The 19247-nt window shown below is 42.5% G+C and overlaps 1 protein-coding gene across 1 annotated transcript in view; it reads right to left on the bottom strand.

Annotated features, from left to right (window-relative positions):
* LOC145411914 (uncharacterized) overlaps positions 1-19247 on the bottom strand; it is a 38726-nt gene that overhangs the window by 8926 nt on the left and 10553 nt on the right. The window contains exons 4-18 of the mRNA XM_080281885.1: positions 18701-18840; positions 18112-18258; positions 17178-17410; positions 15334-15435; positions 14053-14178; positions 13025-13309; positions 11603-11769; positions 11026-11137; positions 10144-10323; positions 9200-9403; positions 8629-8771; positions 7346-7516; positions 6719-6916; positions 1532-1703; positions 256-427 (exon numbers count right to left, since the gene is read on the bottom strand). Of these exons, the coding sequence (XP_080138011.1) occupies positions 256-427; positions 1532-1703; positions 6719-6916; positions 7346-7516; positions 8629-8771; positions 9200-9403; positions 10144-10323; positions 11026-11137; positions 11603-11769; positions 13025-13309; positions 14053-14178; positions 15334-15435; positions 17178-17410; positions 18112-18258; positions 18701-18840 (2552 nt within the window). The remainder of the gene's footprint in view (positions 1-255; positions 428-1531; positions 1704-6718; positions 6917-7345; positions 7517-8628; positions 8772-9199; positions 9404-10143; positions 10324-11025; positions 11138-11602; positions 11770-13024; positions 13310-14052; positions 14179-15333; positions 15436-17177; positions 17411-18111; positions 18259-18700; positions 18841-19247) is intronic.

Genomic DNA, 19247 nt, shown 5'->3' with positions numbered 1-19247 from the left:
TGCTATGATAAATCAGTGAGAATATTTGTCATAACTATTTCATCATCATCATCACCATCAGTAGTAGTAGTAGTAGTAATAATAATAGTAATAATAATCATCATCATCATCATAATGACAATTATAGCAGTAGTAGTGGATAATAATAGTACTGTAATAATAATAACAATAATAAAAATAATAATAATAATAATAATAATAATAATAATAACAATAATAATAATAATAATAATAATAACAAGCACAATTCCTCACCATACAACATAAATTCCATAACAGTATAAATTGGTTCTGTTTTGGTGCAAACACCAAGAAGTCGAACAATATTTTCATGATTAAAATTCTTCATCATCTCCGCCTCCGACAAGAAGTCCAATTTCTCGGCGATAGTTGAGCCCACTTTTAGCGTCTTTACTGCCACTGCCACCTGGGAAAAAGAAATGGAAATAGTCATCATCATCATCAATTACCATCACCATCATCATTATCATCAATTATCATGCATCATCACCCCCACTGTCATCATTTCGGGTAGGTGGGGGCGCTCACCACCCACTCACTTGATGTAGTGCTGCTCTCGGGTGTCTGCCCTTTCCTCTCCTCCATCCTTCTTTCCATCCATCCTCTTCTGTCTTTCTTTCCTTCATTCTTTCCTCTTTCTTCTGCCTGCAGGTGAATTTACACTCTTTCGTGTCTTTCTTTCCTTCACTCTTTCCTCTTCCTTCTGCCTGTGGGTGACTCTACACTGAGTGACAAGCCAAATGGTTTCCTGTACACCAGGAAACCATTTACTATGCTGGGTGGTAACCATATAACCAAATTTTGGCTCCTGGTGGTTTAGTGGGTAATTATGGCGCTCCAGTCGGATTGAGCCAGTGAAGGTTTATATCCAAGGGATGGTTGGGGTTTATTGCTCCCATAATGCCACTCAGGGATGAGTGAGGCTGGTCACTCTCATCATAAATGTCAGGACCAACTTTCCTAGCCCCGGGCTCCTACGCTCCTCATGGGGCAACATAGGATTGGATGATGGATCATCCCCACTGTCATCATCATCATCAGTTATCAAGCATTATCACCATCAGTATCATTATCATTGTCATCATTATTATCACCATCATTATCTCTATTATCAACATCATTATCTCTGTCATCATCATCATCATCATCAATTATCAAGCATCACCACCATCATTATCATCATCATTCTCACCACTATCCTCCTCCTCCTCCTATCATTATTTCTGTCATCCTCCTCCTCATCCCCATCCTTCTCCTCTTCATCACTATCCTCCTCCACCTCCTCCTCCTCCTCATCATCATCATCATCATCATCACCATCACCACCATCCTATCACCATCACTGTGACTCTCTCTCTCTCTCTCTCTCCAACTTACCCATCCCTGAGCATCAAACAGACACTCTCCTCCATACACGGTGCCAAACGCTCCTTCCCTCAGCTTGCGATTGGTGACTCTCTCTCTTTAATTCTCTCTCTCTCTTAACTCACTCACTCTCTCTCCAACTTACCCATCCCTGAGCATCAAAGAGACACTCTCCTCCATACACGGTGCCAAACGCTCCTTCGCCCAGCTTGCGATTGATGACGACTTTATCTCTTGGAATCTCCCAGCCGTCAAACGCTTCAAACAATGGCCGGCCTCTCCAAAACTCTTGCATCTGCTCTAGTTTCTTCTCATACCTATAAGACACGGATACTAGTCAAGGAAATGCCACTTAAATGACAAAAAATAAACTTAAATAAAAAAAAAATCCACTTAACACATGACCAAAATAATCCACTTAAAATATCACAAAAAATCAACTTAAATCACAAAAAAATCCACTTAAATTACAAAGAAATCCACTTAAATAAAAAAAAATCCACTTAAAAAAAACATGTAAATCACCAAAACTCCACTTAAATCACAAAAAATCCACTTAAATCATTTTAAAAATCCATTTAAATCACAAAAAAAATCCACTTGAAACCACAAAAAATCCACTCAAAATATATATAAAAAAAAATCCATTTAAAACATCACCAAAAAATCCACTTGAATTAAAAAAAAAAAAAAAAATCCACCTGAAACATCACATAAACACTTAAAAATCACATTAAATAAAATCATTATCATCATCGTTATTATCATCATTATCATCAAGGAAATATTAGTCACAGCATCACACAAAGATTATAAGAATTCATTATTATTATTGTTATTATCAAAGTCATCATCATCATCATCATCAAAAGGGTAGTCACTCATCACACATCAATTATAAATGTCATTATTAAAAGACCTCATTATTATCATCACTGTTATCATCATCAAAATGCCAGTCATAGCATCACACATGGATTAACAACACATCATCATCATCATTATCATCATCAGTCATAAACCAAAGAATATCACTTTATAATGTATTCTTTCTATTACCATATGATTTTATTCACAGAAGTGGATGTGATAGAAAGCATTAGGAGAAATACACAAAGGTGGTTTGGCCATATGGAGAGGATGGAATGAGAGACTAACAAGGAGAATGTCTGTGAGTAGAGGGAGAGTGAGACCAAGGATGAGGTGGAGGGATGGAGTGGAGAGGTATATGAGAGAGGGGGATGTGAGCTGGGACCAGGGCAGTGAAATGGCAGGGGACAGGGCGACATGGAGGCAATTTATTTGTGGCTACCCCTTACGGGATTAAGGCATCTGGCAATGGATAGATAGATTGATTGATTTTTGCTTTACACAATATTTTATTCAGATCTGGAGTGTTCTCTTGTAGTAAAGGAGTTAATAAGGGCAGTATCTAAACTTACTAGTTTTTAATAACTCTCTTAACCTCAATAAATAACGTGGACCTAGCAATACTAAAGCTAATACATTGCCCTTCTTCTCTTTACCAGTGTTCCCTACCAATACAGCTGCCTCCCTACGTTACTAATTTTGAGTTGGTTTGAACTTAAAATTCACTAATACCCAAATCCATATATGTACATATGAGGATGACTGCTACTGCTACTGATACTGTCTGCTTGGTTTTATTTGGCTATGATGGAAGAGTTGAGAGGTAGGATGGGACTGGAGTGTATTGGTGCTGTGATGAGGAGGGGTAGATTGAGATGGTTTGGGCATGTGGAGAGGATGGGAGGAAGGATGGGACTGGAGTGTATTGGTGTTGTGATGAGGAGGGGTAGATTGAGATGGTTTGGGCATGTGGAGAGGATGGGAGGAAGGATCGGACTGGAGTGTATTGGTGTTGTGATGAGGAGGGGTAGATTGAGATGGTTTGGCCATGTAGACAGGATGGGACTGGAGTGTATTGGTGTTGTGATAAGGAGGGGTAGATTAAGATGGTTTGGGCATGTGGAGAGTGGGTCCTCGGAGAAGGATGGGACTGGAATGTATCGGTGTTGTGATGAGGAGGGGTACATTAAGGTGGTTTGAGCATGTGGAGAGCAGGGTCCTCAGAGGAAGGATGGGACTGGAGCATATCGGTGTTATGATGACGAGGGGTAGATTGAGATAGTTTGGGTGTGTGGAGAGGATGGGAGGAAGGATGGGACTGGAGTGTATTGGTACTGTGATGAGGAAGTGTAGATTGAGATGGTTTGGGCATGTGGAGGGGATGGTGGACGATAATTGGGTGCAGAAAGTGAGAAGCATTAATATTGGGGATGGGGTAGTGAGAGGCAGACTGAAAAAGACCTGGGACAAGGTCAATGAGTGTGACCTCAGGGTTAAGGGATTACATAGGGAAGCTGCCAGAGATCGTACAGCAGGGTAAGCCACCATTAGGTTACCAAGGCTGACGCACGCAAGCATGTTGGAGCCTTCATATACAAAAATGATCCTGATGAAGTAAAGTGAAGTAGTGAATAAATTTCTCTGGTGCTGGTTTGACTTTTCCTAGTTTTTAATGCAAGAAAGAAGGAACCAAAGGCCAGAAGTCTGCAAGATTGCCCCGTCCACAAAGAGACAAACAAGATAAGAGCTAGCCAAACTCCAGACCCGTTCATTTTGACTGGTTCATATCTATGTTTTCTGGTGTTTATGGTCAGAAATTGATTATAAGAGGCAAGAACCACCAACCCAAAAGTGGAAGTGTGATAGTTACAATTGTTCACATTTGTACAAGGACAGAAACTTAATGAAACTATTGCATCAACTGTTTTGTGTCATACTGTCATCATCGTGTCATTTATAACGGCATCATCGTGTCATTTATAACGACACCAACGTACTAGCATGCATCAGCCTTAATCACCTCATGGCAACTCTCCAAGCTGCTTGATCTCTGGTAGCCTCACTATTCAGTCACTTATCCCTGAGGTCACATCATGCAAATTTAGTAATTAATGCTAATGCCATTAAGAGAGAGAGAGAGAGAGAGAGAGAGATACTGTATACATTATTTTGTAGATATCACTGAAGGAGTAACTCAATAAATGTTACTTCAAAAAATTAATTAATTAATAATAATAATAATAATAACCTATCTATTGCCAAACACCTTAATCCCGTAAGGGGTGGATGTTGCCCTGTCCCCCGCCATTTCACTGCCCTGCTCCCAGCTCACACACCCGTCTCATATACCTCTCCACCTCATAATAATAATATAAATAAATAATAAAAAATAAATAATATTAATAAAAGTTAGTAAAGCATCTCCAAATGTTTGCAAAGGTTCATAAGTGGGGTAGCAGCTGCACACACACACACACACACACACACACACTGCATTCTGTGATACTATGGGTGGGAAATGAACCTCACATCATGCATATATTGAACATCTTTACCTGCTATGTGATCTCTGCAATGGCTCACTTTAAAAACAACCCACCATCATCAAAACAATGTCAGGCTTCCTCTCATACAAACCTCTTTCTATGTGCAGCAATTTTAACCATGTGCCAAAACCAACTATACCACTTTCACTCTAACTTGGCCTAAAATTGACATCTCTCCATCTTGAATGCTGAGTTGTAACGACAGATTAACAATGGAATATGATGCTAAACAAGTGGAACTGCTATGGAATGGACGTAGAGCCGCAGTACTCTCTTTCTCTGCCAATAAGACATGTGAATTGGATGCAAAACGACTAAAATCTGGGTGAAGGTGAAAAGAGTATACAGTACATTTTCACTAACGCTGCATTCAAAATTTCAAAATTTCGCCTGATTCTGTTATATTTTACTCTAGTGAAATAGAGTATTAGCTTCAACTGTCCAAAATTACTGATGTGATGTCAAAACTGATGGAAAAATAATAATAAATAAACACACAAAGAAACAAACAAATAAACAAGCCATCAAAAACAAAAGTTCAGTGGTAAATGTTGCTGAGAACAGAAAATATAAAAGAAATGCTTTTCAGAAGGGATTACTTAAGAAGACACCACACAATGAATAAACGGTTATGAAAATAAAGACAGAGCTGCACTGCTGCATAAAAACATATGACATCAGACCAACTTATGTGCTGCTGTTGTTGTATAACCCCAGTGTGTCTGGCTGAGTAGACCCACCAACCACAGGTAAGCATGATACCATCCTACAGGCAAAGTATAGGATATGTCCCATGTAGGGAACTGGCACCCCCTCATGATAAACAGTGCCACACCAGGGTCCTTCCCTACCCTAAGGTGCAGGGATATATAAGGACATTTGACTCCTGGGTGGACAATACAGCTGCTTCACTCCACCCTAGGTACACAGTGCCACTACTTGTAGGCTCCTTGTCAAAACGAACTAAGCAGTGAGCAAAATTATAAACGTTCTGATAATGACACTGCCTTCAAGTAAGAGAGTACATTTTGTTTTGTTTTTAAAGGCTCTAACATGCTTGAAAGCATTGGCCTTGGTCACCTAATGGCGACTCTCCAGGCTGCTTGATCTCTGGCAGCTTCCCTAATGAATTCTGGAGAGCTTACTTTCCATTAACTTCATTAGTCACACTGTGCTATGCCATGAAATAACACTGGAACCACTTGTATAATCAAGCTTCTGTCAAAAATTGTTTATCTATCTATCTATCTATCTATAGCCCAACACCATAATCCTGCAAAGAGAGGCCACAGACAAAATGCCTCCAAGCAGCTCTGTCACCCACCATTTGACTGCCCTCCCCCCAACTCACTCCCCCCTCCCTCATATACCTCTCAACTCCATCCCTCCACCTCATCCTCGGACATTAATTAATCTCACTGGCATTGTTTTGATAATAAGTATCCAATTAAACAATGTCATCACACTTCCATAAATAGAGAGCCAGATAGACAGACTAACAGATAAATGGAATAATGAACAGAGAGGCAGATGAGAGTGACAGCAGATGAAATAACTGGCAAACTTTTGTCCACAACTGTATATTCTAAAGATAGATAGAAATGGATACATAGATACAGACAGACGGACAGCCAGAGATAAATATATATGCAGGCAATAGATAGACAAATAAAAGTAGGAGTAGACAAATTAACAAGTAAAAATGTTTCCATGTCTGTATGCATCCTAAATCCTTGTGACGTTGTTCTGATGATGACGATCCAGTAAAACAAACGTGACCATCCACACACACACACACACACACACACACACAGGATGCCACTTATGACCCCACCTCTATGCTACAAAATCCTTAGGGGGTAAAAAAGCAACAAAAAATGGGAAGCTTGGAGTAGCACAGAGACCGTAAGACTTGCCGCCGCTTGAAGAGGACAAAGCAGATGATGAGCAGTACTGTGAGGCCCCCAAAGGTCACCGTGCACAGGACTATGACAGCCTGTGCGCACGTGCTGAGGTTTAGGAATGCACGAAGGCCCTCCACCACGCATTTCTCACTGCCGTCTTCGGGTTTTCGTCCGGATGGCCATATGATGCGGCTTTCGTTGATGAACAGGCTGGGGAAACACACGAATGACTGGTTATTCACTGTATACAACTTTTGCCTCCATCATGAACACCACTATCATCAAGGAGAGGCATTTTCGTTTATCTATCATACAGCAGACATCATCAACCACCATCACCAACATCATCATTGCTTTTATTATCAGCTGCTATCACCAACACCACCATCATCACTTTATCATCAAAAATATATATCTTTTTAATTCAAACATGTCAGTAGGATCCAGACACTAGTATCATCACTATCACCTTTACTACCACCTCCCCCTCTTTCTCTTCCCCCTCTCCCTCCCTCCATCCTACCCTCTCTCTCTCAGTTCTGCATAGCTCTGTCCTCTCTCCCTCTCATCCAATATGCTGCAATTAAAGGTATGTTCATCAACGAAGGAAGGAGAGGTTTTAAAAATGACCCAACTTACTGTCCATTGCTGGGTACTGATGTGTCGGGCTGGTAGCGAGCAATTTCCACATAGTCATCTCTCTGGAACTGCCAAACGATGATGTCCGTTAGTCGCGAATTTCCTGACGAGAAGCTAATATGACCCGACACGCCATCAAATGACAAGGCTGATAGTTTCTTGATAAACGCCCTGGGGAGATAGAAATTTGATGGTAAGAAGCAATGTTGTATTTCTGACATGGACAGACAGACAAATGAGGAAAGAAAGAAATGTTGTGGTGCTGATGTGGATAAGAAGAACTGTTGTATTTTTGGCATTGACAGACAGACAAATGCGGAAAGAAAGAATAATTCGATGGTAAATAAGAAGCACTGATGTATTTCTGACACAGAGAGAGACAGACAGATAAATAAGGAAGGAAAGTATAATTCAACAGCTAGTAAGAAGCACTGTTGTATTTTTGACACAGACAGACACACAAATGAGGAAAGAATAAATTGATGATTAGCAACAAGCACTGTTGTATTTCTGACATGGAGAGACAGACAAATGAGGAAAGAAAGTGTTGTGGTGTTGATGTGCATGTGACTGAAATTGTTGAGAAATACACATACAGTACTCTGAGATGATGTGGCCATGTGGACAGGATGAAGAATGAGAAAATGACAATAACAGCGTATGTGAATGAGGGGGAGAGGGGGAGAATGAGATTATGAAAGTGTATGTGAATGAGATGGATGGGGAGGATGAGACTGACTATGAGAGTGTATGTGAAGGCGTTGGAGGGGGCGAGGGGGCGGGGGAGGAGGAGAATGACTATGAGTGCATATGTGAATGAGATGGGTAGGGAGAATGAAAATGACTATAACAGTGTATGTGAATGAGTTGGAGAAGGGCAGGGGGAATGGGATAATGGGACTCTGACAGCATGTGAGAGTGATATTCCATTTTCCATAAAACCTTTGAATCCAAGTATTTCAAATTTGAGATATTTTACTGCACTGGTATTTTTAAAGAATCTACAATTCTGGAAAAACTGATCACCAAGTTAACTTCTATCAATCTATCTACAGCCAGATGCCTTAATCCTGTAAGGGGTGGCTACAAACAAATCACCTCCGCGTCACCCTGTCCCCAGCCATTTCACTGCCCTCCCCCTAGTTCAAGCCACCCTCTCTCACATACCTCTCCACTTCATCCCTCCATCTCATCCTTGACCTCCCCCTCCCTCTGACTCCCTCCACCACAATCAAATACACTCTCCATGTTAGTCTCTCATTCTCCATCCTCTCTCAACTTACTGTGTGGTATTTGTCGCTCGTAAGTCCGCTGCGTAAGACTGGTCCTCCTTAAACAGCTGATCCAGAGCCAAAGCGTACGCCCAAACTGCATCGTACGTGAACCCAGCATAGTCCGACTCAGACGTCAGTGTTGCGTTGACCTCCTGTGGGAAATTATCGTACAAACATTAGCATCTATCTCCCTCCCTCCCTCCCTCTCTCTCTCTCTCTCTCCTGTTGTAAATTAAGGTACAAACATTAACATCTCTCTCTCTCTCATATACCTCTCCACTCCATCCCTCCATCGCATCCTTGGCCACCCCCTCCCTCTGCCCCCCTCCACCTAGCTCACATTCACTCTCCACATCAGTCTCTCGCTCTCCATCCTCTCCACATGGCCAAACCACCTCAATGCATTTCTCTTAACGTTTTCTATCACCATCCACATCCACACCACAACGCTCCTTCACTTCCTCATTATTCAGTCCGTCTCTCCATCCTCTCCACATGGCCAAACCACCTCAATGTATTTCTCCTAACGCTTCCTATCACATCCACACCACAAAGCTCCTTCACTTAAACTGGTACTTACATTGCTATAACTTGTCCGCCACTCCTTAACGGTCTTGTTTTCCTGCATAATGGCGTCGTCCTCGGCAAAATACTTGTACGAGAGGGAGATGTGCCCGTCGAGCGCCTGAAGCATCTCGGCCTTAGTGCAGTTGTTGTAGCTCGAGAGGGAGTCTGTATCGTACCATTCCTTGGAGTACCAATGAGGCAGCGACCATAAATAACCCTGGAATAGAGACAGAAATGGTAAATAGTCAATAGGATGGACAGAGAGGCAGTATGCTATCTCTCTCTCTCTCTCCCATACCATTCCTTCGAGTACCAATGAGGCAGTGACCATAAATACCCCTGGAACAGACAGAGAGAATTAGCAATCAATAGTCAATAGGATGATGTATGGACACAGAGGCAGTAAACTCTCTTTCTCTCTCTCATCATCATCATCATTATGTCTCTCTATTCCTCTTTCTTCACCTCTCTCTCTCATACTCTCCCTTTGGGGGTATATAGACCATTAATAATTAATACACAAACAGGATGAAGAACGGCTCTGTCTGCAGATGTGGGTCAACCCTCAGAACAATATCATTAATAATTCATCCCCTTGTACAATTTGTCATTTGGGCATTTTTTTTTTTTTTTTTAATATATACGATTCCCATTTGTTAAAACTTTTATGGCCTATCTGAAGGAGCCATGATTCTGAGGGCTTGAATGATGAGTGAATGGAAGCGTGGCCCACTGAATTATGTAAACTTAGGCTGTCTGGACGTCGCTACTCCTCACCCTGCCCTAGGGTGGGAAAGGAGGTCCAGATAATGATGATGAGGATAAATGATGCTTTCTATATATGCACAGTATTGGACCTTCATGTGATAAAATAGGGTGCTGCCCAGGTAGCATCAGCAACACCCCTGGATCTGTTTATATAGTCTGTACAAAACATTCTAGTAACACTCTGCCCACCTGCTGTCCTGTCATCTGGAGGTGGAAGGCATCACAGATAACATCGCGGGCAACATCCTGGTAGAAGTCACCGATGATGATGTAGAAATTGTCCTTCTTCAACATCAGCAGCTTTGAGGTCACATCGGATGTCTTGCGCTCCTCTGAAAACTCCTTCTTGTCTAACGTCATATTGTGGTCCTGTCAGAATATAAAAAATTACCGCACTAGGGTGGGAAAGGAGGTCCGGATGATGATGATGATGATCTATCTATCTATCTATTGCCAGATGCCTCAATCCCGTTTGGGGTGGCCACAAACAAATCGCCTCCAGGTCGCCCTGTCCCCTGCCATTTCACTGCCCTGCTCCCAACTCACCCCCCCCTCTCTCATATACCTCTCCACCCCATCCCTCCATCTCATCCTCAGCCTCCCCCTCCCTCTTCCCCCCTCCACCTCACTCACATACACTCTCTTCATCAGTCTTTCACCCTCCATTCTCTCCACATGATGATGATGTACATTATTGTTACTATTATCATATTTGTGTGTACAACATATGCTGTACATATGCAGATATGCCTGCATACATTCAGCAGGCACTGTACATACCAATAAGATACATTAAACCCAAGAAAGACTGATTCATTTCTGGTATTATCATTTATCATTATTATTATTATTATTATTATTATTATTATTATTACTGTATTGCTACTATTAACATTATTATTGTTCTTACCATCATCATATTATTATGGTTATTATCATGACAAGATGATGATTGAATGAATGAATGAATGATCTTATTAATACTATGTACTACAATTACACTTAAATGTGAAGCAAAATTTGTATCACTATTCATTTAAGCCTGAGTGTACCAGGTATTTCATTACTAACCTGTAGCAGTTCATCCAAGACGGTCAAATATTCAGAGTATCGGTGTCCTTCCTCCACCAGGGATGCCACGCGCACCCAGTCCATTTTCATGAAGAAATGTTTATACACGTGCCTGAAAACACACCAAGTCAACAGCTTTACTCAGAGCTGGACTATATACATTTTTTTACACATCATCATTCACCGTTGGTCAATGGAGAGAGACTGGAATTGATGTGAGTTCAAATACATGGGCACAGTGATAGGAAAGAGGAAAATGTGCAAAAGAGGTGGAAAGTAGAGTGACACAAGGAAGGAAAGTAGCTGGTGCAATGAAGGCCTTGATAGGAAACACCTTTAACCATCATTATTGCCAAGTGTCTGGACGGATAGACAGAAAGACAGAATGTGATGTAGGGTAAGTGTACTGTGATGGGCTGCATTATAAGCAATTTTAAACCTAGCTACAGAGAAAAGAGTATAGTCCCAGCATTGCACTAAACCAAAGAAAGATAGAGTGTGATGTATGGCGTATGTGTACTGTGATGGGCCAGGTTAATGTGAAAAGAGTACAGTATAATCCCAGCACTGCACTAACCCAAATATCTTGTTCTCTGGAATGGTCCTGAAGAAGTAAGGGTAGTCCGTCTGGCCCGAGAAGATGGCTCCCTCTGCCCCATAGGATATAATAGGGATGTTGAAGTACTTGGAAACGCCAGCTATCGGCTCAATGGTGTCGGAGCAAGCAGGACCCACAAACCCAATCTGAAATGGCAAACAATAATACACTTAACCTGCACTGGAGGACATGTTTCTTTCACCTGTTTCTCCCACTTCCAAACCCAATCTGAAGACGAAGATAATACACTTCCCTTGCTGCACTGCATGGCGTATCTCTTTATTCTTCCTACTTCCTGATGATTTTCAAGTTCAGTATGTTTACCTGGATGTGACTGGAAGTGTTAAGAGAAATACCTGTACTTTGAGATGGTTTGGCTATGTGGAGGGGATGGAATATGAGTGACTAGAAGAGAGACTGTGTGGCTGAGGTGGAGGGGAGAGGAGTAGGACACCCTTCAGCATGATGAACAGATCAAATAAAGAACTGGAGACATTAGATATAATTTTAACCAGTCATTCACTACTAAGGCACTTTCCTAAACTAAATGAGGTAGCAAATGAGTGCAAGAGGGGCCAAGGTAAAAAGCACCAGTGCTGAGTTTGATCCATGAAACACCATCTCAAGTAATGTACATTTCACTGATAAAAGGGCCAGCCTCTCTTCCCACTGGTTGAACAAGCAGCACACACTAAGTTAGCTCAAGTTATGGGAATTTAAAATCTACTCTTGCTTCTGAAAATTTAGGTTCTTGGACAGAGGCCCTTCTTGCACTCAGGTGGAGAATTAAGGCCTTCACTGGACTGTTGGGGGTAATGGAGTGTGTGACCTACTATATTACTGTAGAATCTAAGGCTGGATGAACACTGGATGATTTCAGTAAACTATCTATCTATCTATCTATCTATAGCCTGATGCCCTAATCCCGCAAAGGATGGCTGCAGACAAAATGCCTCAAGTCACTCTGTCACCCACCATTTGACTGCCCTCCCCCCAGCTCACTCCCCCCTCCCTCATATACCTCACAACTCCATCCTACACCTCATCCTTGGTCTCCCCCTCCCTCTCCCTCCCTCCACTTCACCTACATACACCCCATGAATTTACCAACTCATTCACAACTAGGGTGCTTTCCTATGCTAAATCAATTTGTTAAACAGCAGCAAGGAAAAATTAAGATTATCACTGAATTGTAGTGGATGAAGGCGGGGGAGACACCATTTCACTGCCCTGCTCCCAGCTCACACCCCCCTCTCTCATATACCTCTCCACTCCATCCTTCCATCTCATCCTTGGCCTTCCCCTCCCCTGTAGAGTCCAAAGCTAAAAATATATATAAGCTTACCTGCCCAAATCACTATCAGGGCACTTTCCCAAACTAATAAGGAGTGTGAGACGTACCATATTATTGTAGAATCCAAGACTAGATGAACGTTGGAGGATTTCGATAAACTGCCTCATGACCATGGCACTATCGCATGCCCCATTCAGCACGATGGGATGGATCTGGTAGTCGGAGAGGATGCTGTTGTTGTTGTTGACGGCTTTCACGGCCATGAAGTACGCTGGAACATTGCCCGGTGCGATGAATTTGAACCGCACGGTTTGCGACCTCTTGATGGGGAAGAGACCCACAAGCTTCAGCTGGTGTAGGGTTCGGCCGGAGTGCCATCGCATCCACTGGTTCTGGGGAGAGAGAAAAAGAAAATCATATAAAGTAGCTTCCATCATCATCATCATCCAGACCTCCTTTCCCACCCTAGGGCAGGGTGAGGAGTAGCAAAATCCAGACAGCCCAAGAATGCCCAATCCAATGGGTCACGCTTTCATTCACTCATCATTCAAAACCATCTCCTTCGACCCCTTCTCATTAAAACACAAATACATTCAAACGTGGTAAGTTCCTACAATGTTGTCTTCCTCTCCACATACCCAAACCATCTCCATCAAGTTCTTACCTTGTCCATCTATTTCACATGCCCAAACCATCTCAATCTATCCCTCCTCATCACAACACAAACACATTCAAAAATGAAAATAAGTTCCCATCTTGTCCTTCCTCTCCACATGCCCAAACCATCTCCAATCTATCCCTGCTCATCACAACACTAATACATTCAACCATGATAAGTTCCTACTCTACTGTCAATCCACTCTGCACGCCCAAACCATCTCAGTCAACCTCTTCTCATCACACGACAAATATATGCAACCGAATCACAACACAAGCACTTTAAAACATGATAGTACATTCCCACCTGGATGTCCAATCACTCCACATGCCCAAACCATCTCAGTCGACCTCTTCTCATCACACCACAAAGAACATAATAAGTTCCTACCTTGTCCTTCCTCCCCACATGCCCAAACCATCTCTATCCCTTCTCATCAAAACATAAACACTTTAAAATAAGATAATAAGTTCCTACCCTGTTGTCCTTCATCCACTGACACGCCACATGGTCTAGGGTGGCCGGCGTGCGTGGACTCCAGTTGTTGTACATCTCAAGGACCTCCGTAAATTCTGTGTGATTGATCTGTACCATATGAAGTGCCTGCAATGTACAAAAATTCTGTATAGTTAATCTGGCCTGCAATATACAAAAATTCAGTGTGGTTAATCTGTACCATATGAGGAGCCTGCAATGAACAAAAATTATGTATTAATCTGTACCATACGAAGTCCCTGCAATGTACAAAAATTGTGTGTGATTAATCTGTACCACATGAAGGGCCTGCAATGTACAAGAGTCCTGTTTTCATCTGATTTTGAAATTTGACGAGCCTTACTTCTGAGTGAGGAATGTGTCTATATCTATCCTTCCAGTTCTAAAGAACTCCCAAATATTGAATAAAATTGTCTGAAGGTAGATGAATAAAATGTTTGGTCAAAATTTGTCTTCATGAACTACATATCAGTCAAAACTATCATATCTATTGCCTAATGCTGCATCCCCTGTTTATCCATCTATCTATTGCCGAATGCCTTAATCCCATAAGGGGTGGCCACAAACAAAAAAACCTCCACATCACTATACTGTATGTGACTGCACTGAGTAACAAACCAAATTATTTCCTTTCAGCCAAAATTCATTTAGTACACTGAGTGGTAACCGTATAACTAAACCATGCATCCCCTACATGACAATAAAGTGGCAATCTATCTATTCCACATGGAGCAAATCCCTTACAGGTCTCAACTGCACAGAGTCTTATCCCACTAGACCACCACGTGTCATCTGGTTATATGGTTACTATCAATGTGCTAAATGGTTTCCTGGGTTACAAGAAACCATTTGGCATTTCACTCAGTGTAGAGCAACCAAATGGCATCAATACTTAACCTGTGGATTGCGAGCCACAGCTCAGGCTGGGTAGCAACGCATTGCGAGCCACAGCTCAGGCTGTGCTGGCCGTGCATCACCACTAACAACTCAACCCCTACACAAACTTATGCATGGTGCTACACAAAGACAGAGAGAGAGAGATTTTTTTTTTTATTAGATGATGTCCTGGATGTTTATCTTCAAGTTTATAATAAACAAAACTAAAAAAAAAAAACTTTTTCATTCATATTTTGTACGCCACAGGGTGGGATAAAAAAGGTAACTGCACAATCCACAGGTTAAGTGGATGATGAGCGTCCCCAACTACCACCACACTCATCAACCATTATACATGTACTGTAACACAACACAATACCAACATACCTCATAGGCAAATTTGGCGTATCTCTTCAACTTCTTCCACACAAATTTATGGAACCGATGCATCTCATACTTGCACTGGTATGGAGGATTGCCATCGTCAGCCTGCGGGACATGATATTCTTTAATTAATAACATGTGGAGAGAATGGAGGACGAAAGACTGACCAAGAGGGTGTATGTAGGGGAAGTAGAGGGAGGGAGAGGGAGGGGGAGACTGAGGATAAGGTGGAGGGATGGAGCTGACAGGTATATGAAGGATGGGAGAGGGAGTTGGGGGGAGGGCAGTCATGTGGTGGGTGACAGAGAGACTTGGAGACGTTTTGTCTGTGGCCACCCTTTGCAGGATTAGGGTGTCGGGCTATACACAGATAGATAGATAGATCTAGTTATTTATCAAGCATCCAGCCCTTATTTTTCCCCATCATGAGTGTGAGGACCTGGGACAACACCAGTTTGGCCAGACATATAAGGTGAGTGACCGATCATTCAACCCTGAGTGGCAATATGGGAGCAATAAATCTCAACCATATATGGTATAGAAATCAAGAGCTGTACTGCACGTTAATGAATTACACAAAATATCAAAGCAGCTCTGAGATACAAACACAAAATATCAAAGTAGATTTAAAATAAGGAAAATATTACAACTGATACACACTAACACCCTGAGTCGCACTAACGATTATATTACAAATTCTTCATATTTCACAACATCTTCTCCTTCATTATCTATTCTGCCCATTACACCTCAGTTCCCTCTTATATGACACTGATGCGAATTATGTCAGTATTGAAAAGATATAACACACAAGGGAATGTTAGCTGTGACATGTGAAATTGCCCACTCCATCAAAAATTACCCAATATGATGGAGAGTGAGAGACTGATTAGGAGACTGTGTGTGAGTGAGGTGGAGGGGGAGGAGAGGGAGGGGGAGGCCAAGGATGAGATGGAGGGATGGAGTGGAGAGGTATATGAGAGAGGGGGGGTGTGAGTTGGGAGCAGGGCAGTGAAATGGTAGGGGACAGAGCGACATGGAGGCGATTTGTTTGTGGCCAGCCCTTACGGATTAAGGTGGCTGGCAATAGATAGATAGATGAACTTCTGCTTACTCCAGTTCTGTACAGATGTAATGACGTGTACTGACTGGGCATATGACAGTGAAAGAATGTATCAGTCTGTGTTAGTGTTAGAAAGGGTGCATGTGTAAGTATGGTGCCATTAGAAATAATATGCTAACAGCCTCCAAAGCACCAGGGAATGAAACTGTATATAGGTCAGTGGCAGTGTGGTGAGAGGACGGTTATTATGAGATGGCAAAGCACACTTTTCTTTGCTGCAGTGGGGATTTATGTATAGTTGTTAAGGGGAACAGCACGAGATGTTGTTTTACACTCCACCATAAACAGGAGTTAATGTGTAATATGCAAAATGGATATGTGTATGTGAAGCTACAGAACGCGATGAATGTTTCTGGTGTAACAGATAGAGCCAGGATTCCTGGGGGCTTGAATGGTGAGAGAATGGAAGTGTGGCCCATTGGACTGTACAAATTTGGGCTGTCTGGACACTGCTACTCCTCACCCTGCCCTAAGGTGGGAAAGGAGGCCTGGGTGATGATGATGATGATGATGATAAAAATAATAATAATAATAATAATAATAATCCATCCATCCATCATCCAATCCTATGTTGCCGCATGAAGAGCGTAGAAGCCCAGGGCTAGGCAGTTGGTCCTGACATTTAAGATGAGAGTGATAATAATAAAATAATAATAATAAACAACTGCAAAGCCTGCCATGTCACTGAGAATACAGATAAGAGTCTCCAACCAATGAAACCCACCGCCGAGCTGTCTATGCAGGGGGGGAAGGAGACGGAGGTAAAATCAAAGGGCTGGAGAAGCACCGACGGCCACCAATGGAATATGAGCACAGAGCGGTCAATGCCTCCACCCCCCGGCAAGTGTTTATTGGCGTCAACGAAATCGTGGTCCAGGTTAGGGCCGATGTACGCCACACGAACGTAGGCCTTCATGGTGAGGATTTGATTGTGTAGAAATTGGGTGATATTCTTGTCTGTGGAGAGAGAAAGTGTGCAAGTTAATTATAGCTCTATAAGACTACATTGGAGCTCTAACTTACTGCTGCATTTACAGCCTTTGGTTCCTTCTTCCTTGCATTAAATCACACACACATACACACACAATATCAAGGGACTGGACGTAACCATTTCCTACACACCCACCCACTCACACAAAAACACCCACCCACACACACACAGGACTGGATGTAACCATTTCCTACACACCCACCCACTCACACAAAAACACCCACCCACCCACACACAGGACTGGATGTAACCATTTCCTACACACCCACCCACTCAAACAAAAACACCCACCCTCCCACCCACACACAGGACTGGATGTAACCATTTCCTACACACCCACCCACTCACACAAAAACACCCACCCACACACACACAGGACTGGATGTAACCATTTCCTACACACCCACCCACTCACACAAAAACACCCACCCACACACACACACAGGACTGGATGTAACCATTTCCTACACACCCAGCCACTCACACAAAAACACCCACCCACCCACACACACACAGGACTGGATGTAACCATTTCCTACACACCCAGCCACTCACACAAAAACACCCACCCACACACACACAGGACTGGATGTAACCATTTCCTACACACCCAGCCACTCACAGAAAAACACCCACCCACACAGGACTGGATGTAACCATTTCCTACCTGCTTTGGAAGTGAAGAGGACGGCACAGATTTGTCCATTTCTGCAGACCGGGGGAGTAAAGATGCCCTTCTCACACCCGAGGCTCTTAGGGCAATAGAACTCCCCCGTCAGTGGATCCTTCATCTTGTTGGTCAGTGCCGAGAGCTCTGTGGGGAGAGAGAGAAGAGTTTGTGAGGCCTTGTGCTTGATTATATGTGTCTGGTGGTGGTGATTCTCCTCCTCTTCCTGCTTCCCCCATCGTCATCATCATCATCATCGTCGTCATCATCATCAACATCCCGCTCCTACTCATCAACATCATCATCGTCCTCAACATCACTCTCCTCCTCCCCATCCCACTCCTCCTTATCATCATCATCATCATCATCATTATCATTTCCCCTCTCCTCCTCATCATCATCATTATTATCTTTGACACTACATTCACACTAAATGGGATACTTATCAATTCTTCCTCAAGGATTTATTCTGAACCATACACTAAATACTGATATCTCCCTTTGTATGCTAAATATATATATATAAAGAGGAAGAAAGGAAGAGAAAAAATATGAGGAAAACGAAGAAGATAAGAACACACACACATACCTTCAGGTGTTCTAGAAAATAGGTATAATGCTTGTGAATCAGAGCTGATGAAGGAGCGCCAGTGTTCAATGATGAAGTCGTGTGTGTGCAGCAGTCTGGCCGGCAGGAACCAACCAAACCGACCACCAGAACCGAGGTAGCTGAAATAAAGCAAACAAAGTATTAGAATAGTAAGGATCGGACCTAAAGTATTAGAATAGTAAGGATCGGACCTAAAGTACTAGAATAGTAAGGATACAGTAAAGACAGATACAGTATTATATCTATCTATAGCCACATGCCATAATCCCATAAGGGGTGGCCATAAACAAATTGCCTCCATGTCGCCCTGTCCCCTGTCATTACACTGCCCTCACCCCAGCTCACATACCCCTCTCCCATATACTTCTCCACTCCATCCTTCCACCTCATCCTTGGTCTCCCCCTCCCTCTCACCCCCTTCTACCAACAATTAAAGTATCGGCCAAAAGAGAAGCATAATTATTTTTAAAAACATATTTCTGACTTATACAAACAAACATTTTACTGTATTATTCTTATCAACATT

This window comes from Coenobita brevimanus, chromosome 11 (assembly GCF_032717465.1).
Source record: "Coenobita brevimanus isolate Jiangsu-jjx chromosome 11, ASM3271746v2, whole genome shotgun sequence".
NCBI classification, from domain to species: Eukaryota; Metazoa; Arthropoda; class Malacostraca; order Decapoda; family Coenobitidae; genus Coenobita; species Coenobita brevimanus.
This window is presented reverse-complemented; position numbering and strand designations above follow the sequence as displayed.